General features: G+C 35.4%; 1 protein-coding gene across 2 annotated transcripts in view; it reads left to right on the top strand.

The window, feature by feature from the left end:
- Positions 1–2,801: 2,801 nt before the first annotated feature.
- LOC149535495 (acetyl-CoA carboxylase 1-like) overlaps positions 2,802–23,312 on the top strand; it is a 30,246-nt gene continuing 9,735 nt past the window's right edge. For both annotated transcript variants that reach the window (XM_089807780.1, XM_089807779.1), the window contains exons 1-19: positions 2,802–2,941; positions 7,491–7,864; positions 8,203–8,409; positions 8,538–8,699; positions 12,462–12,554; positions 12,761–12,856; positions 13,645–13,818; positions 13,968–14,061; positions 14,168–14,355; positions 14,496–14,546; positions 15,034–15,073; positions 15,164–15,288; positions 15,403–15,519; positions 15,617–15,691; positions 15,825–15,881; positions 16,008–16,112; positions 16,646–16,732; positions 18,477–18,668; positions 19,904–20,092. In XM_089807780.1, the coding sequence (XP_089663906.1) occupies positions 7,517–7,864; positions 8,203–8,409; positions 8,538–8,699; positions 12,462–12,554; positions 12,761–12,856; positions 13,645–13,818; positions 13,968–14,061; positions 14,168–14,355; positions 14,496–14,546; positions 15,034–15,073; positions 15,164–15,288; positions 15,403–15,519; positions 15,617–15,691; positions 15,825–15,881; positions 16,008–16,112; positions 16,646–16,732; positions 18,477–18,668; positions 19,904–20,092 (2,400 nt within the window). In that variant the 5' untranslated portion in view covers positions 2,802–2,941; positions 7,491–7,516. The remainder of the gene's footprint in view (positions 2,942–7,490; positions 7,865–8,202; positions 8,410–8,537; positions 8,700–12,461; positions 12,555–12,760; positions 12,857–13,644; positions 13,819–13,967; positions 14,062–14,167; positions 14,356–14,495; positions 14,547–15,033; positions 15,074–15,163; positions 15,289–15,402; positions 15,520–15,616; positions 15,692–15,824; positions 15,882–16,007; positions 16,113–16,645; positions 16,733–18,476; positions 18,669–19,903; positions 20,093–23,312) is intronic.

The following is a 23,312-nucleotide window of genomic DNA, read 5'->3' as shown; positions in this document are numbered from 1 at the left end:
TGAAGATTATTTCTTGAGTCTTGAACTCTTTATGCTCTTTTGAAGAAAATCTATACAATGTGTTGTAATCTTGAGATCACATGTGCATGTATAAATTGAAAAGGTACATCATAGGGAGAAGGGTTTCTGTAGGAGAAAAGAAGGGAACTGCACACTTATTATATTGCTTCAAAAGGATTAATGAAGTAATGATGATGTTATGATTTGTATTTCTTAATGTTTGTGATAAAGTGATGGTAATAACAATGTGTTATGAAGAGTATCTTGTGTAAAAAAATAATAGATGATATAGAAAGAATCATAGAGTAGAATTATTTGTGGATATGTTATATTTAGTAGACATGTGAAGCCAAAGATTCAAGTCTCCTTAGTGTATCATTATAATATATTAATATAAGTTAAGTAGGATAGTAAATACACACGCTTTCATACATTCAAGACGACAACAAACTTGTTTGATTATAGTATTTGATTAGAGAGCTTGGATTTAATTCTAATGACATCTATCCTTGGTCTAACCACTACTACCCCTAGAGCCATTTCATTACATATATTGGTTGTAGCATGTAGATCAACCTTAAGATAATTAACATTCCCTAATAATAGGAAACATGGTACAATAAATAAGTCCCATCCCAAATCATTAGGAATTCATGATATAAATAGTTCGAGAGCTTGTGTTTCCAAGCTTAGGTCCTCACATGATTCAAGAACATAGTTAGATGAACCACCAAAGATCACAAGCTGTAAGACTCCATCACAAATCCAAATTCCATGATTAGGTCCAAGAACATATAAGAGCACACCAACTGAGAGAGAACAAATAATAACCCGAGCAACATAGATCCACATAAGTTGCAAACCTAGAAACCCGATCCAAGATAAGTCCTGAATATACTTTGATCATTGCATATGCTAATACAATGATAAGAAAAATTGCTGGAATGATCTCTCAAATTGTACAAACTAACATAAACTAGAAACAAAATATTTTTGGTTGATGCAAGATTGCTCCAAGCCCAAGATGATCTTGCATCAAGCTTTATGTATATATATTTTGAATTGATTCCATGAGACTAAGTTAGTTATGTGTGTTGTAATAGGGTCGCAATAATTCATAGCAAATTAATAGGGCTTGAGATAAATTTGCATTATTTTATGTGATAATTTAAACTCTAAGACATTCAACAAATTGAAGCATTTAGTTTTATTACAATAACAAATTGGTTCATAATGATCTCAACATCGACTATTCCTTAGCTTTTTATCTTAGACCTAAGTGTGACTCTTATATTAATCACCACCTTTATTTCAGTTCTTTATTTAATTTAATTTAGATTAGTTTATGTCAACAACACATATTTTTCCTCTTGTTTGTTGGTTGTGATTTTTTCAATCTCCTAATAAGATAGTGAACCCCTGATTAAACCCCTGCTCTATGTCCTACTTTGTTTTCAGCTAGGTTTTATTTCCTTTCATTTATTTATTTTGGTTGTGATTCATTAAGTTTATAAAATCATTAGACTAAAATCATTATCTAAATGTATTAGAAAACTTTTGTATAAAACTAATAATTTCATAACTATTTTTTTAAAAATTAATTTTAAACTATTGTTATATTTAATTATATATAAATATATAATAATTTTATAATTAAATATATAATAATTCCAACCTCTCTATTTTCTTGTAACTCATTTTCAATCTATAAAATATAATAGTCCTATAACTATGAGAAAATTTCTCTACGATTAATTAAAAAAGTGATAAATAATCTACATAAACATATAAACTCATAAAGTATAATAAGATTGATTTTAGTTGAGAAGAGAATATAAAGACACCTAATTATCCCATTTGCTATAATTGGAAAATGACACGATAAATGACACTTGGTTTGACACTTGGTTTGAAGAGTAACACATATATAAGGGAAATAAAGATCACAAGTTTGAAGAAGTAAGAAGGGTTGGTAGGAATTATGAAGGTTTGGTGATCTAATAACTAAGCACACAACCATACACAAGACAAGAAAAACTTAAAATAACATTTATTGTAGAGAGAAGGTAAGGTAGGACGGCATGCACCTGAACTACCAACATTGTTTAAAAGACAACACACAATTTATATTCTATAAAGGAATAAAGGTAGTTACACACAAGGTCATGCATCCTCCAAGCTTCTCTTCAATAGAATCAAAACTGTTTAATTAAAAAGTCAAGGGGCCGTAAACGGGCACTTGTCATTTCGTTTGGGCCACACAAATTGTGCATTTGCGAACCCCAACATCCCGCACCACACCCTTGGCATCAAATTCTATGTAAATTATTGATTAATAGAAAACAATTTTGAATTTCTTTTTTCCTACCGAGAGATCTTTGAGCATCGAGACAAATCAAATTTGTGAGACCCACAGTCGAAAACATCACATCCAACAAATTTCTGATTTTACCCAGTTTTGTTTGCTCACGAAAATATGATTTTCTAATGAGACTGGCAGGCAGAGACGTTGGGGGAGGAAGTGGGTGTTCGGGAGTCATAGAAGACAGGAAGCTGGGGGATTTAAGGACGGTAGTTGCGAGCAGCTGCTGCTACTACAATCTTGATGGGTATAATAGTGCTGACATGGCTAGGTTGCTGGCTCACGTGGGGGCCTCCTACTCGTCTTCTTCATTCACACCTCATTAATGCTTCTACCATCCTTTCTCATAGTTCAGTAAATGCATGATCAACTGATTATCAAACTGTGGTGGACATATCCTGCTCCTTTCGTTTATATTCTATGTTTCTCCCACTGTTATTCCATACAACCACAGGAAGACACTTTAAATGTCACTGATCCCTTAGTCTGCTCAGTTGGGTTTCATTGCTTTTGCACTTGTTGGAAGTGGAAACATAAGCGGGCTGGCGCACTGCAGGTCTCATATGTCCTTGTTCTGAGGTAATTTCTGATACCGCTTTGGAAAAAATGTCAACTTTTAATCTCTTTTGTTATTGTTTTTGTCCCAAGTCAAGCATCTGCATTGATGGTATTACCCACTGGCTTATTGTATGATCTCCTTGAGGATTCATTTTAAGGAACGCCACTTTTAGTTTTACACATTTTATGTTTTTAAGGCGGCAGGAGGAGGATGGGGCAGACGGGTTAGGGGGCAACATCAAGTGGAACTTGATTATTTAAAGGCATCTCCGTTTCCAATGCCGTGAGTTCGTGTAGAACTTCGGATTTGTAGGATGAAAAACCCAAGTCGTATGCCCCGGTATGAGTTGGTCACCAGTGAGCATTTGACCATTTCATGATGGGATCTTCAGGCTCGCTCAAGAAGGACGGGTTGTAATTTCTAATAGAGTTTGAGTGGATATCTTGCTTATGCTGAGATATGAGGGATTCGCTGGATGGGATTTAAATAAGGTTTACTGAAGTTTATATGAATTGGTAAGCCTTCCTAGTCCTGGTTCTGTGGACATACGATATCAACCAAAACGTCAAACTTTGAGTCCGTTGAAAATTTCAGTTTGTGAGGACCCAAACTCAAAACCTATTTCCGTAGATGAGTTGCTCTAACATCAAACAACTCGTACTCTTAACTGTGGAATCTTAAGCTTGTCTAGACGTCCGAACTGCAATTTCAGCAGAGTTGAGTAGATGTCTCGTTCGTGGGTAAATAAGGCATAGTTGACATGTATGAAAGCTAGAGTGATTATTTGTTTTCAGGAGTGGAAGTTATATAAATTGTATTGGATTCATATGATAGTCCTGTCTTCAATCCCATTTCATGATGGGACCATTAGGTCCTCTCTCCGTGTATGGCTTGTAATTTTCAATACAATAAAGAGGATGACGTTGTTTGATTCTTCAGACATTAGGAATTGGTTGAAAGTTAAGAGGGGACTAGCTTATTCGAATTGGCCAATCTTCTTGGTCTTGCCCCTGTCTGTGTGTGTGAACACTGAATGTAATTTAACTCAAAATTCCACACTCGTGATTATGCGTTCTTGCCAAAAATATTAAACCAGTATCTTCGACAAGCTATCCAATTTCCTTGTCCTTGTGTTTGCACTGGAGTTGCTATGGTGCTAGGATAGTGATAATTGGTGTTAAAAGAACTCGGTTCAAAGGAGACATCTCATTTTTTATAAGGATAATTGAGTTGTAAATTGGTAATTGTAAATCAGTGGTCACATTAGGAATTGGTTGGTCAATAAAGAGGATGACGTTGCTTGATTCTTCAGACATTAGGAATTGGTTGAAAGTTAAGAGGGGACTAGCTTATTTGAATCGGCCAATCGTCTTGGTCTTGCTCCTGTCGGTGTGTGTGAACACTGAATGTAATTGAACTCAAAATTCCACACTTGTGATTATGTGTTCTTGACAAAAATATTAAACCAGTATCTTAGATTAGGTATCCAATTTCCTTGTCCTTGTGCTTGCATTGGAGTTGCTATGGTGCTAGGATAGTGATAATTGGTGTTAAGAGAACTCGGTTTAAAGAAGACATCTCATTTTTTATAAGGATAATTGAGTGGTAAATTGGTAATTGTAAATCAGTGGTCACATTTTCAAGCTCTACTTATCCACCCAAACATATGGAAGAATAAACTTCTGAAAAGGGATATGAATGAATTTAAATGTATGACAATAAAGGTAAAGATGAAGATGCTTTTGTAGGTTCCAGACTAGGGTATGCCACTTGCTTGTATATCCCGCCTTGCAGGAACAAGGGAACCTTTTTTTTTTTTTTTTGTACATGGAGGTGTCCCCGTGACCTAAGCCCAGCGATGACCAGCGGCTGATGCGAGCTGAGGGTGAGACTAGTCCCCCATGGGTGAAGAGCAACAGCGCGCAAGCCACTCTCACCAGGTAAACCTGGAGGCAGAATCGAACCTGAGACCATGGGGGTGACCCACGACTTCAAGCCTATCCATCAACCGTTCACGCTAGGGGTTGCCCCCAGGAACAAGGGAACCCTGTTGTTTACCAGACACACACACACACACACGCACACACACACACACACACACACACATATATAGTTCAAGTTTTTGTACACTTGACAAATTTGAAATGGAATAGCTTGAAGCCTTGTATTGATCAGTGCAATTGTTTGTTAACTCTTTAATAGGAAAGGTCATATAATTGTCTAGAAATACAAAGGTTTCGTCTCTCATGCAAGAATGACCCACAGTGCTGAATAGAGATATAATACTGACTTGGATTACAAGTAGATGCCAAGGATTTATGAACTCTAAAATAGAACAGTATAAAGCCCATTAGAGGTTGGAACTTTTTGCTATTCAAGCGCACTAGACTCCCAGGTAACTCTGAGAATTCACAGGTTATGCTTGTCATATCTGAATGTCATGTAATGGGCATTTTTTCATCTCAAGGCTCATTCAATGTAATAATTCTTGCTTGTTTTGTTACCTCCCTCTTGTCCAAGCCTTGGCAAGAGAGTTCACAACAAGTCATAGTTTTCTTGTTCATTGGTTACAGTTGAGGCACATTGCTAGACTATGGAAAAAAGATAACCTCAAAATTTAAGTTTCATTTAGTTATTGTTTACCTTTTTAGGGTGAAATGTTAGGTTCTGTTGGCCATTAGGATGTTAACTTCTAGCAAATGTAAATATGTAGAGATGCTGCTTGTGGAAGACAGTTCTGGGCAGGTGTTTGGTGACTAGACTTCGCAATTAATAATATTGGCTGCTATTGGCAAGGTGATTAATACCTTTTTGGCTCGACACGCTGAAGTACAGGATTTTTAATTATACCCCACATGTTTTACTCTATCAGTTATGGGGAACCTCTATGAAAGAGAGCCGGGCTTAGCTAAACCTTGTCATATACGAGTCATCAAAAATACTGCCATGTTGGGTTACCACAGGCTACAAGAGAAATTCTTTCTCCATAAATAAATTTCTAGTCCAGGCTGTTTACATTTGGGAGCAAATCATTTTCTTCCCTTATATAACATATATTTTCATGGCTTAGTTTTCGGAGCCAAAAAAACACCAAAGGAACAAAGACATCTACTGCTGGATGTCTCTGGCTTTTGTCAGCTTGAGCTGGCAATCATATCATATGGTGCTGCTTGGAAGGCTGATTCCCTCATGGATGAGTCAACTTCAATAGCAAGAGCAAAGGCATATGGCAATTGTATTATTATCTTGTAGTGCCCTAGTGAGCCTTGTGAATCGGTTTATTTATCATTTAACAAAATGATCTAAGTTAGCTCTAATGTGAGACATTCTTTTTGATATCTTTTGCATCCTTGGTGGACTTAACAGAAATTCTGGGTCAAGCTTGTGCATTAGATAAGAGGAATGGTTTAACTTATCATTGACATATAAGATCATTTAATGCTTGCTTCACTTACTTTTTTCAACACTACATTCCATGGATAAATGAGTTAAGATCATTGTAATGTTGAGACAGGCCTATCAAACTGTTGTATTCAGGAATTGTTGCGATTCCAGGCTATTGTGATGCTTTTGGACATTCAACCCTTTCAACCTGGGGATTGCTGTGTCAAAGAACGACACTGCTGTGTCAAAGAACGACACTGCTGTGTCAAAGAACGACACGATTGTTTTGAAATCCAGAGTGCTAAGAAATCAGGATTTCACTGTGAGACAACATCAAATTGTTACGTGGACTTCGATTTCTTAAAATAATTTACAATCACTAATTCAGGTGGGAATAGCTTTCTATTCTTTTGGTAAAGAGTAAAAACTTTGCATTGTGATATTTGCCCTTGGATGCCTCAATTGAGTGTTATCTTTTTGTGATATTGCTATCAGGATTTAACTGTGTAGTTTGTGAGTCAAACTCATTGACTCATGTTTCATGAGTAGTGATTCAACAGGAATCCATCTCTCATGAGAATAAATGGAACACTTAGCACTCATTGGATCTAGGTGATGCTCACAGAGGTGAAGCACCGGGGCTTCCCGGGAGGTCACCCATCCCAGTACTACTCCAGCTTGAGCACTCTTAACTACAGAGTTTCCTCCACGGTTAACCCACTCTGCCTGCAACCCCATTTGTTATCTTTTTGTCAAATTCAACCACTCTTTATCTATTTGGATATGCCTCACCAAGCATATTGGATGTTGCATTTTACTCAATTGCAATGCTTTGTCATGTTTCCTGGGGATTGGAGCATGTGGTTGTTTTTTGGAGTTTGCTGATGCTCAAGGTGGTTCAAAAGTTTGGAAATACAATAGAAAAGTATTCTTTTGAAAATTCTCATTGTTTATTCCAATTGATATTTTTATCAAATGGGTAGTGGTTTATTCTTCTCTTTGTTTTGAGTTTTCGAGCTTTATTTTTTTGGTTTGTGTAGGTGTAGTGTAATAGATGTTGGTTGCTTGATTTTATGAGAGATCTAATTAATTTATATACATTTGAAATGATTTTTATGGTGCTATGTCTTTTCTTTTGTTATATAAAGTGCAATTCAGTGATCAGAATGATTTTTTTTTCTGCAGGGTGTAAGGCGAAAAAATAGAATAAAATGGGGGAGGGAATTCGTGCCAATGGGATTCCTAATGGAAAGACTGCAGTAAGATCTGCTGCGGTTTTGTCTCAAATAGATCAATTCTGCTATGCACTTGGTGGAAATAAACCAATTCACAGTATTCTAATTGCCAACAATGGCATGGCAGCTGTCAAATTTATGCGTAGTGTTAGATCATGGGCTTATGAAACATTTGGCACTGAAAAAGCAATTCTACTGGTGGCTATGGCCACGCCTGAGGACATGAGGATCAATGCAGAGCATATTCGAATTGCTGATCAGTTTGTTGAAGTGCCCGGAGGCACCAATAATAACAACTATGCAAATGTTCAGCTCATTACAGAGGTTTGTGTTGCATAATGTTTTAGTTTCAAATGAAGTTACAGTTTCCAAAGTTTATATTTGGAGCATATTTCAAAGCATGAATTTCTACTGCTTTATTCTTTGTTTGAGTGGACTAGTAGCTTCACTTCCATATTCCCAACTTTTTTGTTACGTCTGATTTTGGCACTTTTGTGTGGTAGAGTTTTTTAATTACAATGGCCCGAGAGGTGATTTTTTGCCCTTTTGTTTTTCAATCCATTGCAGTGTCAGATGTGTCAATTTTGTTCCCTTTATTGCAATTGCTTACTAGAATTTTGCTGAAATTAACCATTGTTTGTCTTTAATCTTTATTTCCACAGATAGCGGAAATCACAAGTGTCTCAGCAGTTTGGCCAGGTTGGGGCCATGCATCAGAAAATCCAGAACTTCCTGATGCATTAATGAGCAGGGGTATAATATTTCTTGGACCCCCTTCTGGACCCATGGCAGCCCTTGGAGATAAAATTGGATCTTCGTTGATTGCCCAAGCAGCTGGTGTGCCGACTCTTCCATGGAGTGGTTCTAATGTGAGTTAAAATTTTAAATTTTTTTGGACTCAGTGTTGACTCAAATTTTAATTACTAGTTTTGGGCATGTTTGCATAGAGTCATTTTCCTTATCTAACAGTGTGGCTGCATTATTTACATGTATGCAGGTAAAGATTCCTTCTGAGAGTTGTTCAGACTCTATTCCTGAAGATCTGTACAAGGCAGCTTGTGTCTATACAACAGAAGAAGCAGTTACAAGTTGCCAGTTAGTTGGCTATCCTGCTATGATAAAAGCATCTTGGGGTGGTGGTGGTAAAGGAATTCGAAAGGTTTGTAGGCAGAACTGAATATTATCTTCTCATGAAGAGGCTAATGTTGAATAGTTTCTTCACAGTGCTGCTAGGAACTCTCATGTATGTTTGTGGGTCACTACATACTAATAATTCCAAGTCTTCTGTTTTCACTTATGCCACCATTGTCAATATTTTTGTAGTGGTTTTACTTTTCAGTATATTAGTACATATTTAACAAACTTGAAACAAGAGTTCTGAAGCTTTTTTCTCAATTCCAGTTTTTGGAAATAACAGTTAAGTTTAATTCATGTTAAAGGTATCAGGTAAAAAAAATTATAATTAGGAACAAAATGTTCCATAATCTTATGGAAGTCAATATGTAAGGCAGCATGGCGGGGTTTTGAAAAAAATCTGCGGTGATGACACTCTTAACCTTCTTATAACGCAGATCAACAACAAGCAAAGGGAATCTTGGAGAAAAGTAGTTGTGTGAGCTCTGTACAAAGTGGATTCATCATTGGGTTTTTGGCTTAGTTACCGATTTGGATGCAGATGTGGGAAGCGGGTGCGCAATTTCTTTTTAGGGTGATGTGGATGTGTATGGATGCAAATATATATATGCGACCGTTGTCAATATTTTTGTAGTGGTTTTACTTTTCAGTATGTTAGTACATATTTAACAATCTTGAAACAATAGTTCTGAAGCTTTTTTCTCAATTCCGGTTTTTGGAAAAAACGGTTTAGTTTAATTCATGTTAAAGGTATCAGGTAAGAAAATTATAATTAGGAACAAAATGTTCCATATTCTATGGAAGTCAATATGTAAGGCAGTATGCCACCGTTTTCAATATCTTCGTAGTGGTTTTACTTTTCAGTACGTTAGTACATATTTAACAAACTTGAAATAAGAGTTCTGAAGCTTTTTTCTCAATTCCAGTTTTTGGAAAAAACAGTTTAGTTTAATTCATGTTCAAGGTATCAGGTAAAAAAATTATAATTAGGAACAAAATATTCCATATTCTATGGAACTTAATATGTAAGGCAGCATGCTGGGGTTTTGAAAAAAATCTGTGGTGACGACACTTTTAACCTCCTTATAACGCAGATCAACAACAAGCAAAGGGAACCTTGGAAAGTAGTTGTGTGAGCTCTGTACAAAGTGGATTCATCATTTGGTGTTTTGCTTAGTTACCGATTTGGATGCAGATGTGGGAAGCGGGTGCGCAATTTCTTTTTGGGGGGATGTGGATATATATATATATATATATATTTATATAGCGAGAGAGAGAGAGAGAGAGAGAGAGAGAGAGAGAGAGAGAGAGAGAGAGAGAGAGAGAGAGAGAGAGAGAGTACTATGTATATGCAAAGTAATGAAAGAAATATACGAAATTATAACATTTGATAGTATGAAAATATTGCAACCCAAACTGGGTAAAAGGCTAAGGGATATGGTGCAGTGTCAACTTTTGACAGTCCTGTCTTGCCAATACACTGCGTTGATGCTATATTTGCCAACACCAATAGTCACATGGCACATTGAAAATACAAAGATAGCAATGGCAGTTAGAAGTTTTGTATGCAATGTGTCAATTTTATTATATGTCTACTAACAGTTTTAGTCAATCTGGGAGGTTGCTTATTGCAATACTTTACTTGAACTGATATTTTGAGGATCTAGGTGGATTTTCGATCCACATCTTCAGTGATTCCATTGACCTTTTCTTGTGGGTTGCATTAATGTTGATTCTTCTTTTAATATTATGTTATACTCCTGAACAATCTTTATAGAACTGTAATTTCCTTAAGACCATTAATTTATCTGCTCCTGATGTTGTTCCTGTCCAATGAAGTGCAATTGTATCCCACAGAGGCTGCTGGAGACACTTGGATGCACGTGGAAGCCACTTCCAGCCAGCTTCCACCCGCCTCCGCTCCTGAAGCTGCCTCTGGTCGCATCCGCTTCTGCCTCTGCAAGCAGGAAGCCTGCATCGGTATCCAAGGTTTTTTGTATGCATACAAATGAAAATATTAGTCATTAAATCCCCCAAGGCTATAACACTTCCAGCCAGCTTCCGTGTGCATCCGCTCCTGAATCTGCCTCTGGTCGCATCCGCTTCTGCCTCTGCAAGCAGGAAGCCCAAATTGGTATCCAAGGTTTGTTGTATTAATACAAATAAAAATAGTAGTCATTACATCCCCCATGGCTATAACACTTCCAGCCAGCTTCAGTGTGCATCCGCTCCTCAATCTGCCTCTGGTTGCATCCGCCTGCCTCTGCAAGCGGGAAGCCTGAATCGGTATCCAAGGTATTTTGTATTAATACAAATAAAAATATTAGTCATTACATCCCCCATGGCTATAACACATTGAAACAGTACACAGCTTACTATTGTAAATAACAGAATAGCATTGAAAAGGATTGTCCCTACCAAGTGTTTCTTTGTACAATATAGGCTTGCCTTTTATATATATAATAAGTGATAAATTGAAAAGGATTGTCCCTACCAAGTGTTTCTTTGTACAATATAGGCTTGCCTTTTATATATATAATAAGTGATAATCCCTTATTCTCTCTGAGGAGCAGGTCCTTGATGCTAAAATCTGTAAATCTTCTTTCAGTCTGCCCAATCATAAAGTAGAATTGTGACCATGCTCCTTTAAGAATCATAGGGACGCCTTTCTGTTCTCTACAGCCTTGTATCTTCCAAAACTGAAAAGGTTATAACTTATATCAGGTCTTTAAGTTGTCATCTACGAAATGCCGTTTCAATCAAGATGTCCATCATTTTATTTGTGTTAATGGCAAAGAATATTAAGTACATCCCTGTTGGATTCAGCTCACATTTATTGAGTTGAAATGTAAATATAGCTAACACATGCCACCAATCAATTCGTGTTGTGAATTTTGTTGTAGTCAACTTTCTGAGTTCCGTAAGAAAGGATCTCATCTCCATCTTGTAATCAAAATATTGGCCTCTATCACTGTTTTCCTTTGTGATTAGCCATCCAATTAGCATGTCAAGAATCAGATTTTGAGATTGATACCTTCTGGCAATTTTTTGAGAGCGATAAATTGCTTGTGTATTTTCAGATTTTGTTTCTCAGGTTGTATCAGGATAATACTTAAGGTCATGCTAGATTATTGAATATACCAGAACATTGTTTCCTATTAGTTGTTAAATTTTCTCGCCATGAGAAGTTTATTTATGTGACTCCTTACCAGTGTCACCTGGGGAACCTGTCTTAGAAATGGGGACATCCTGGAATCTCGGGGACACATGGAAACACATGTCCTGTCTGTCCCATATTATTAATATTTGTATTTTGATAATTTGTTTGACTTTGACTCTAATGTGAACTCTCAATTTAAATTATTTAACACGATCCTTATATGCTAAGATTCTATCATGCATATAAGCATTCTTATCCATGTTTTCATGTGAATATTTAACATTTGCCTATATATTTAAAAAATTTCTTATGTTTTATAGTCGTTCCCTCTGCTGTTCCCTCCATCCCCTAAAATGTCAAAAAAAAGAAAAGAATCTGTCCCCAAAACCCATTTCCCCATTTCCTCGTCTCTGCATCCGGGAAACTCTGGGTAACATAGCTTCTTGCATCTTTGAAGTGCTTTTTTTTAAACTGTTAAATGCTTCCTGTGTTTTAGCTGCAGATCTTCCTTTAACAAAAGCACCTTGTAGCTAGATCTGTCTGGACAGCATATACATTAGATCCTAATGTCCATGTTTCACATGTAGGTTCATAATGATGATGAGGTTGTCCATGTTTCACATGTAGGTTCATAATGATGATGAGGTCAAAGCCCTATTCAAACAAGTCCAGGGTGAGGTACCAGGTTCTCCAATATTTATCATGAAGGTTGCATCTCAGGTATTGTTATTGTCCGTCAATGATTGCACGTACTTGGATGATATATTTAGCAGCTGCATGTAGAAATATCTATAATAGAATTTAATAAAGTGGAAAATTGATCTAGAGATTTATATTATTTGTCGTACAGTTACTTATTTGTCTTTTTCTTTTTCTTTTGATCCTTTCTATTACTGATGATATCATATATATCTTTTCCTTTACAGAGCCGACATCTAGAAGTACAACTACTTTGTGACCAACATGGGAATGTGGCTGCATTACACAGTCGTGACTGCAGCATTCAAAGAAGGCACCAAAAGGCTAGGATTCATTCCTCTTTCCTGTCTGTTTATTGAGACTTCTCAATTATGTATTCACCAGAAATGAATTAGGTGGAAAATGATGCAAACATATTATTCTGTCCAGTCTTCTTGTTAGGCACAGCATGTGCTTTGTTGCGCATAAAACATAACTCTCATAAAGCAAAGAACTCTTCCACAGCTATACATAAACATAGATGTGTTTCCATCAATATATAGTATATACGCATCCCCACAGATACACACCAAACATTAACACACATATCATATACATGTATATTCCTCTATGGTTGTGGATGTGTTCATGCAGAAAGATACTGATGTCTTGTTCCCACACACACACATATGGAGAGTAGTGTATGAGAAATTTGATGCCAGTAAAGCCAATGGCTTTTCTGCACTTAAATTATAAACATTTCTATCATTATCTAAAAACACTTGGTAACTGAAATTTGTCTTGATGATAACAGTATATATGATTGTAGATTATTGAAGAGGGTCCAATTACTTTTGCTTCAGCTCTCTCTCTCTCTCTCTCTCTCTACACACACACACACACACACACATATCATATATGTGTGTATATTCCTCTATTTCCACCTGTTCATGCGCAAATGGATACTGATGGCTTGTTTCCCCACACACATATGGAGAGTAGTGTGTGAGAAAGCTGGTGCCACTAGAAGCCAATGGCTTTTCTGCACTTAAATTATAAGCACTTATATAATTATCTACAAATACTTGGTATCCGAAATTTGTCTTGATGATACCAGTATATATGATTGCAGATTATTGAAGAGGGTCCAATTACTGTTGCTTCAGTGGAGACAGTGAAGCAGTTAGAGCAAGGTGCACGGAGACTTGCAAAGTGTGTAAACTATGTTGGGGCTGCCACTGTTGAGTATCTTTATAGCATGGAATCTGGGGAGTATTATTTCTTAGAACTCAATCCTCGTTTACAGGTAATAAGAATTGAATTTAAGAATGCCAATAAATACAATGAGTGTGGACCTAATTAGCTTGTAACATATGTATTAAAATTATCAAGTGTTATGTTTATCACGAGGGAAATAGAATGATTGGTGTTTTAACCTTTCTGTTGTCTTTATAGGTTGAACATCCTGTTACAGAATGGATAGCTGAAGTGAATTTACCTGCAGCCCAAGTTTCCATTGGCATGGGTATTCCTCTTTGGCAAATTCCAGGTTTGTTTGCTGTTCTGGAGTGTACATTTATTTCTCTGATGTGACATTTTATTCTTGACTCTTTAACTAGCACTTAAAATGTGATGACATTCTGTGTATTCCTCAGAAATAAGAAGATTTTATGGAAAGGAAGCAGGAGGAGGCTATGATGCTTGGCGAAAGACATCAGCCATTGCTACTTCCTTTGACTTCGATCTAGCAGAATCTGTCAGACCAAAAGGGCATTGTGTAGCTGTTCGTGTGACTAGTGAAGATCCTGATGATGGGTTTAAGCCTACCAGTGGAAAAGTGCAGGTTTGAACCAAGATTGTTACTCAAAGTTGCAGATAAATACTAGGGTGGAAGTATATTAAGAAGCAACTGTTCAGGATGTGAATGACTGGATTGTTGTTTCATGACTGATATTTACTGTAGGTTTTTTAAAACATTTTCAGGAACTCAGCTTTAAAAGCAAGCCAAATGTATGGGCATATTTTTCTGTGAAGGTATGGAATGCTTGTCATACATATTATATCAATAATAGATTTTGTTGTTGCTCTTTCAACTCATCCTTTATGACATGAATGGTGATATTGCTTTGTGGATTTTGATGTTAAAATATTTCCATATGGGATAGATTTATGAGTTTTTGTTATAAATTTATAATCTCAAAGCCTTTTACATATTGTCTTACTCCATACAAATTCATCTACTTCAAATGGTATTCTCTTCTAAGTTGTTTTTTTCCGCTTTACAAAAGTCCTCACACGTGGGGCAAATATGTCAATAAATCTTTCTCCAGATTATCACTAGCTACTAAATCACAGCCTGTGCATAGCACTTTTATATGTCTAGGTGTTGAGTTTCATAATTCACAGTTGTTTTGATGGTTGCTTTTATGAAAATTTATGTACCTAAATCCAAAAGTGTATAAATTTTATACATGATTCCACTTGAATGTATTTATAATTTACCTTTTTGTTCCTGTTGCAGTCGGGTGGGGGAATTCACGAGTTTTCTGACTCTCAGTTTGGTATACACAAATCTCTTTTCAGAAAGTTCACTGATCCTTCTGCTTAGCCTATATTGTTTAAATGACTAGAATACTTGGTGTGCTTTTCAGGTCACGTGTTTGCTTTTGGGGAATCTCGAGCTTTGGCGATAGCCAACATGGTACTTGGACTGAAAGAAATTCATATCCGAGGAGAGATTCGCACTAATGTGGATTACACGATAGATCTTCTACATGTATGTTACTTTTTAATTTTTGAAACATTGACAACATTTAATATATTTTCTGGTACTCGAAAATGTAAATCAGGGATTCATTGACCCACAAATGACAAACTTTTCTTTTTGTAGGCCAATGAATACAAGGAAAACAAAATCCATACTGGTTGGCTTGACAGTCGGATTGCTATGCGTGTTAGAGGAGAAAGACCACCTTGGTACATTTCTGTCGTTGGAGGAGCCCTCTATGTAAGGTTTTAAATCTCATTTGTAACAACTGGAAAGGCTTGAGGAGTAAATTCTGCTAGTTTGCTTTAGTTGGACTAACAGGTTTGTTTTATTTCAGAAAGCATCAACAATGAGTGCAGCAAGGGTCTCTGAATATATTGGTTACCTTGAGAAAGGACAAATTCCTCCCAAGGTGCGATGAATCTCAAGTGTTTTTAAACTAAGTATGAGAAAATTGAATGAATTGGCTTTTTTTTGGCAGCTTTAAGTTGAGTTTTCGTTATAGCAGTCTTTTAGTTTATTGACGGCTTCTATTTGACTTGTAGAATATCTCTTTGGTAAATTCCGTAGTTTCTCTCAACATTGAAGGGAGCAAATACACGGTATGTATTGACAGTTGTATATGTTATTTCTGCTAATTAGTTTTGAGATTCTAAGGGATATACTTGTAGGCTGTGAACAAATGAATTTATTCTTGAAGTTGATGATGTATCATGCTATTTGTGTAGGTTGAAATGATAAGGGGAGGACCAGGAAGCTATAGAATAAAGCTTAACGAGTCAGAAGTTGAAGCTGAAATACACACACTACGCGATGGAGGGCTACTGATGCAGGCACATCATTCTTTATCTCCTTTGCTTTGTGTTCATGCCTGTGGGCCTTTACATTATAAGTTATGATCAAAAAAATCTGAATGTGAAACAATTCTTTGTTCGACTTTGTTTTATAATTTAATAATCTATGTGTAACAGTTGTTGGGCATTGAGTATGAGTTTTTTTCTTATTATAATGATCTCTTGTTTAATATTGAAAGTTTGATTTCTTGTTCTTTTATATGTATTTCGATATTATTTTTGTGAATACTAATCTCATTTTGATTTGAGTATGCTAATACTTATGATAACTTATCAGTCCTGTCTATTCCAGGTTTTATAAAGAATTTCATTTTTTGTCCATCATGAACTTCATGTCATTTCTTTATTTAGCATCAAAGTCTGTGTTCAGAGTGTGATTCCTATTAAATTTCTTATAAAAACAGTTTATATTTCTGGGTTCAAGGTGCAGCCATGAAGTTAAAGCTGATTTCAAAATATAATATTATTCTTCGAAGCCACAACTAACTAAATTCATAACCTATTTGTGGCAGCTGGACGGGAATAGTCATGTAATATATGCAGAAGAGGAGGCAGCTGGCACTCGCCTTCTGATTGATGGCCGAACTTGCTTGCTACAGGTATTCATAGGCATCCTTTATCATTTGTTCCACATATTTCAATTGCAGTTTTGAAAAGGATTACCCGATTGATATACTTCAATACTCTTACAAATTAATTTTTATTTTATTTAACACTTCAAGATCATGAATTGTTCACTACACTGTAAACTCCAAGCTAAATTCATGCATGCTTGCTACATCCATGGTTTCATCAATATTATTGGGTCCAGACAAACTTGGATGAGGTTTGGTAGTATTTGGAGTTCTTAATTTGTCTGGACCTCTTTGGCTTAAATTGGCACAGAGCAAATAATTTATTTTAGTTCAAACAATTAATCTTGTGCCTACAATTGTAAGACAGAGAAAAGAAACTTGAAATTAAATTTTGACGAAGTAATCAAAATCAAAATGAATAAAAAAGAAAAGGAACTGAAACTCATGAAGCAAGCATGTTTGATATAATTTAATGTAATACTCATGGATATCTGTGTAGTTGATTATAAACTCTTTTTTTCCATGTTTTGTATATTGTTATAGTGCATAGAATTTCACATTTTCATAGTTTTGAATGTTTCTGGACCATTCCAAATGTTGATCCCTTTCTATTCATACCTGCTAACTATTGAAATTTGAAGTGAATCTTAATGTTTTGTTTGCACATCTGGTCCAAATGTTGATCCCTCTCTATTCATACCTGCCAACTATTGAAATTTGAAGTGAATCTTAATGTTTTGTTTGCACATCTCTGCCGTGCATGCTGTTGATTTTGATAGAATGGAAGCATACATCCAGATTACCATTTACCTGGAATCAGCTTGCACTAACTTTTGTAGTGTAATAGTTGAACTGTTGAAGTCATACATCATATTGGCAACTCCTTAACTCTCATTGGTGATTATTTAAGTATTGTGGTGGGATTATAACTGGTTCTAGACATGTGTGAAATGCTTAAATTCTTCTAAGCTATGCTGTCTAGAAGTATGTGCACATTGATAATCTATTCTGCTCTTCATCTATTTGTCAATTTATCTTATTCAACTTTTTTCTCAGGGTTGTTGAATTTATGCTTTCAAACATTGTGTATCAGTAGATTGATAAAGTAGTCCACCTTCGATCCATTTATCATTTAATTATTATTTAAAGCCATCCTGGATGTAGTAGCAGTATAGGTATGATTAACATCGTGTAAAAACGTGAAATTAGGGAAGTAAATCTTCTGTTACCTTAGAATGAGTGCTATTGTCCTCAATGGTTGTCCATATCATTTTAGAAAAACACAACTTTTATGGACATTGTAGATCCACTATCAGAGAAAAAGGACATCTGAATGTGACTTGGATACCAACTTTGAGCACAGGCTTTCAAATTATATTGTAGAGTTAGCTGCTGCTTTTTCATTTAATTCCAGAACTCGGGACAACTTTAATACTTTTATATATGTCTCGAGCTATTAATGGTGTATTAATAGTTTATCATTTGTTAGATGTACAGTAGATAAGAAATAGAGTTTTGCATGATGTTTACTCTTAATGATTGCTTAATTTGAAGAAGTTTGTTAGTTTTTGGATTGGGAGGCACGTTTTTAAAGCATCTGACTACAATTTCTGCCTATATTTATTGCAACATTAGAGCATAAAATAGCCATGCCTTTGTTTTAAGTGCTTAACAAGTTATATTAGTGTTAATAATGAATTTTGTGTATTTCTACTTTTTGCACCATTTAAATAATTCTTATTGCTTTGTTAACTGGCTTGTTTTACAGAATGACCATGATCCATCTAAATTAGTTGCTGAGACACCATGCAAGCTAATGAGGTTCTTGGTTCCAGATGGTTCTCATGTAGACACTGATGCTCCATACGCAGAAGTGGAAGTGATGAAAATGTGTATGCCTCTACTCTCACCAGCTGCTGGCATGATACACTTTAAGATGTCTGAGGGCCAGCCAATGCAGGTAAAATCATTCTAACAGATTTTGGATTATCAAATGCCATGCTGTTACTCTACAATCTACTTGTCTTCTTGTCAAAATATGAAAATTTGCTTATTTTATATTGTGATTTTTTATTTATGTATTAATCACCCATTAGTAAGCCTTCCTGTAGTATTTTTTTTATGAATTTGTTTCCGCTAAGACTGTTGGATTAGCAGATTACCTATTATAATTGATATTGTTTACCTTTGTTGCTTTGGAGTCTACTACCGCGAAAAATTGATGTCTCTGTATTATCAGGTTTGCAATTTAATAATGTTGGGCCAGGACAAAATAGACACCTTTGAAATGCATAATTATCCTTATCTCATTTCATACTTTTTGTGTGTATCAACTTGCACATGTTTACTGCCATTTCCAGAATTACAGGGTTCTATCTTTTCATAACTTGCAGAAAATTTGAAATCCTTTTATCTGTGATTTTTTAATTTAAAGGTCTTGTACAAGGTTGAATTTCATGGGCACTAAGATGCCATGTTACCATATTCTCAAAAGAAACTTCAACTGTGTTATATTGTATAGTAAATACCAGTTATTGTTTGTTGAGAGAAATAGGAGATTGAAATCAGTCTACAAGTTTATGAAAATCTCAATTTGGAAACCGACTCTTTGGTTGTGTCACCGAAGGCCCTTAATTTTCATCAAATCGATTTTTAAGTGCCTTAAAGAACGGGGCACCAAAAAAAAGAAAATGGAGAAATTGTATGGAATGCGTAGTACTGGAATGTAGTTGCACCCATGCTTTTCCTTCAATTTCAGATTTTCTCTGAAGTATAGAAATGAGGTATATGCCAATTTTTTTGGGTGCACTACGATGAGAGTGCAAACTGCCAAAAGGTGATGAATTTTGGAAAGTGACAAATGTTTGTAGCATATGGTAGTTCTCAATCTTAAATAATTACTTTAAACATCTTTCTCCTAAACAGGGTCACAATTTTTCTAATCAAAGCTTTTATTCCTTCTGCTGCATAGACCTCTGTTTTGAAAATCCAAGTTCTCCAATGCTTTTGTACAAATAATCACCAATTCTTAGAAATGTGTTATTTCATGATGCAATAGAGCTGCAGGATAGATCCTACATTGTAAAATTTCACTACAATTTTCGATATAGCATTGCTTAATGTTAATGCTTGCAAAGTATTACTTGTAATATGGTAGAACTACTAAACCGATTCTTATGCTACTTTTTACTACAGGCTGGTGATTTAATTGCGGGCCTTGACCTGGATGATCCCTCTGCTGTTAGGAAAGCAGAACCATTTCATGGAAGCTTTCCTATTCTTGGTTCTCCAACTGCAGTGGCTGGAAAAGTTCATCAGCGGTTTGCTGCTAGCACAAATGCTGCACGGATGGTTCTAGCAGGTTATGAGCATGACATCAACGAAGTGAGTGAAAACATTTTAATCTCATCCTTTCTAGATACCAGATGCTTCAATTTCTTCAGCCACAACCTTTTTGGCTTACTTTGAAAACAATTACACCACTCTCATGACTACTGTTTCACTTATACTGTATACAGTGTACATATGGTCATGGTTGAAATTTTTTTAAACTTGGACTTGACAATGACTCAGTCAAGATTTTGAATCAATGGAGACTTGAAAAAGTGGGTAAACACTTGGTGAATTTTTCCGAACATTTAGAAACACAATATATGTAGCTTTTTAAAAAAAAAAATCTCATCCTTTCTAGATACCAGATGCTTCAATTTCTTCAGCCACAACCTTTTTGGCTTACTTTGAAAACAATTACGCCACTCTCATGACTACTGTTTCACTTATACTGTATACAGTGTACATATGGTCATGGTTGAAATTTTTTTAAACTTGGACTTGACAATGACTCAGTCAAGATTTTGAATCAATGGAGACTTGAAAAAGTGGGTAAACACTTGGTGAATTTTTCCGAACATTTAGAAACACAATATATGTAGCTTTTTAAAAAAAAAAGTATACTACTGAATTCAAGAAATATATTATCGTTTTCTTCATAAATGGATCAAAATTAAAGTACAACACACGTCGTAGCTATGTTGTTGGTTCTGGCTCAGATTCTGGTTTGGGCATGCAGTTTCAGCAAAACTTTGTGGGGTTGGGGGTTGAGTTCATCCGTAAAAGTAAAAAGAGTGTGTGTATGTGTAGCAGGAATATTAGGAACAATGTACACATTTCTTAGTAACTTTTATATAAAAAATATTTATAAGGCTTTTATAATAAATTATATAAACGAATTAGTAAACATTTCTATGTCATTAATTTGAAAAAATTATATCAATTGCCAAAACAAATCTTATTTGAACCTTTTACTATTCTAAAATTAGCTCAAAAAATATGAAATCGGTAATCACAACAAATATGAAATGATTAATAATAAATATTTAATTTTGAACCATTTAATGTAGCCTTAAAAAACATCAATCAGCAATCAGCAATTTTCATAAATTATAACTACAAAATGATAAACAATAGTTTGTAATCATTTCATATTTATAAAAATAGTAAATACCAATTTCTTTTCCAAGGATAATATGAAATTATTAAGCTGTGTGCCCACCCCTCTTCTTCTGCCAAATGATGAGGCATTGAATATGGATAATGTTTTAACCTAAAGAAAAGATGTGAAGGTTATAGAAAAGTTATTCATAGTCTAAAAATAATTTTTAAAAAATGCCATTGTATCTCTGTGAATTTGTGCAGATTCATTGGTGTCCACCTAGTTTCTGTTCAGGTTCTCCTAGTTTTGTCTGAGACAAACCCACAGACTTTCTGCCACCCCTTAATGAAATCCTCTGCCACATTAAACCGCATCTAGTTTGGACTGGACCTGGATCTAGCTGCATAATTCATGGATCCAGCAACATAGCATCATAGACCAAAAAATGAGTTCAATACAATTACATAACAACTTCACCTTTAGGCTTTAATATTTAGTTTCTTTTACAAGATTATAAATGTTTATTTTGAGGACTACTTGATGATGATTATTAATGCCATCAGAACAAGGAATACCCCAACATTTTTGGGTGGCAAACATTTTGAAAATGGCCTAGGCAATTCTGGACTCCTTTGATTCCTATTCAATACTTAACAGCTATAGGGACATTTGTAAATAAATCATCATCCTTGCTAACTATGCAATTGATCATGATGACCTGATGAATCCCTTGCTTCACTGGAAGGATTTAGTAATAATTAAATCATGCCAGTTTTGAAGTAGATGGTGACAAGGAAGAGTTATTGTTTGTGTAAGAAGGTTTTTTTTGCTTCGCTCTATAACAACCTACTTGTTGCTGTGTAACAAGTTTTTAGTTGATATACAACAAGTCTGCAGCTGCTGTGTAATGAGATTTTTACTGCTGCATTAGAAGTTTGCAATTGCAGCACATCCATTTAGTTGTTGTGTAACATTTTTCGAGATGTTTCTCAACAATTCTTACTTGTTGCATAACAAGTTTTCAATTGTTGTGTGACAGTCTTCAGCTGTCGCAACAAGTCAGTCACAAACATAGTTGAATATTTCAACAGTGATGGTTTTTGGCTGAAGTTGTGTTTTGTAATTACTCTACTATAAGTATAGACCTTCTGTCCCTGGGCTTGTTGCTAGGTTCCTTCCTTGTGGATGGTATTTTCTTTCTGGGGTGGAAATCAACCCTAGCAAGTTTAAAGAACGGATAAAATGAAAGAAAACCCTAACGGCAGTAAATACCTGCCAAAAACTAACTAAATTAAACTTAACATCAAATAAAATAAAATAAAATCAAAATATAAAACCCTAGCATTGTTATAAAGTGCTTCGAAAACAAAACAGCAAACAAAAACAAAACATGCTGCTGAAAATGCTACAATTACAAGCTGGGATGAGCAACCAAACCTCTGTAGACTCTTCTGTAACAACTGCTAAAAGAAAAGAAATCCCAAATGATGAAAACATGAACTATTTCTGGCTGGGTGGTATGAAACAAGTGCAGTGGATTACTAAATTGTGAGACTTTTTCTCACTTATCTGTGGATTGCAGACAAGTTTTGTTAAGGAAAATAGATCAGATGTAATACATTTATTCTGAGTTGCCGATTCGGATTCTGGTTTTGGTTCAGATGCGGGTTCGACATTCGGTTTCGAAATTCAATCAAATTTTTTGGGGCTGGGTTTGGGTTCTTTTTGGGTTCGTCCGTACAAGAATTTTCAATTTTTCAATTTTTATATATATAGGTAAAGTATGCTGCAGCAAATAAGTTCATACACCACTATATGAAGTGCGGGCATGTTTTAGGGTTGTACAAGATTTTTTTATCTATATAGGTAAAATTATGCTGCAGCAAATAAGTTCATACACCACTATATGAAGTGCGGGCGTGTTTTAGGGTTGGGTCGATCAGATTATATTTAAACAAAAAAAAAAGCCTTTTCAAAACAATAAAAACATTAAAAAGTGAAAACTTTTTTGGTTGCATGCCCAAATCGCTCCAAATTCCTCCTGGGTTCTTCCGTCAACTACAAAATTCGCTCAACATTCGCCCAAATTCATGCAGGGTCCGAAAAAGAGAATCTGTGGGGAATTCATCAGACAAATGACGAATTTGACAAGAACTGGAACCGACTTCAAAT

The sequence above is a fragment of the Cupressus sempervirens genome, chromosome 10, assembly GCF_028749045.1.
Source record: "Cupressus sempervirens isolate cs-2001-9-10 chromosome 10, ASM2874904v1, whole genome shotgun sequence".
In the NCBI taxonomy this organism is placed as follows: Eukaryota; Viridiplantae; Streptophyta; class Pinopsida; order Cupressales; family Cupressaceae; genus Cupressus; species Cupressus sempervirens.
Note: the sequence above shows the minus strand (reverse complement) of the source record. Positions and strands in the feature narration are given on the sequence as shown.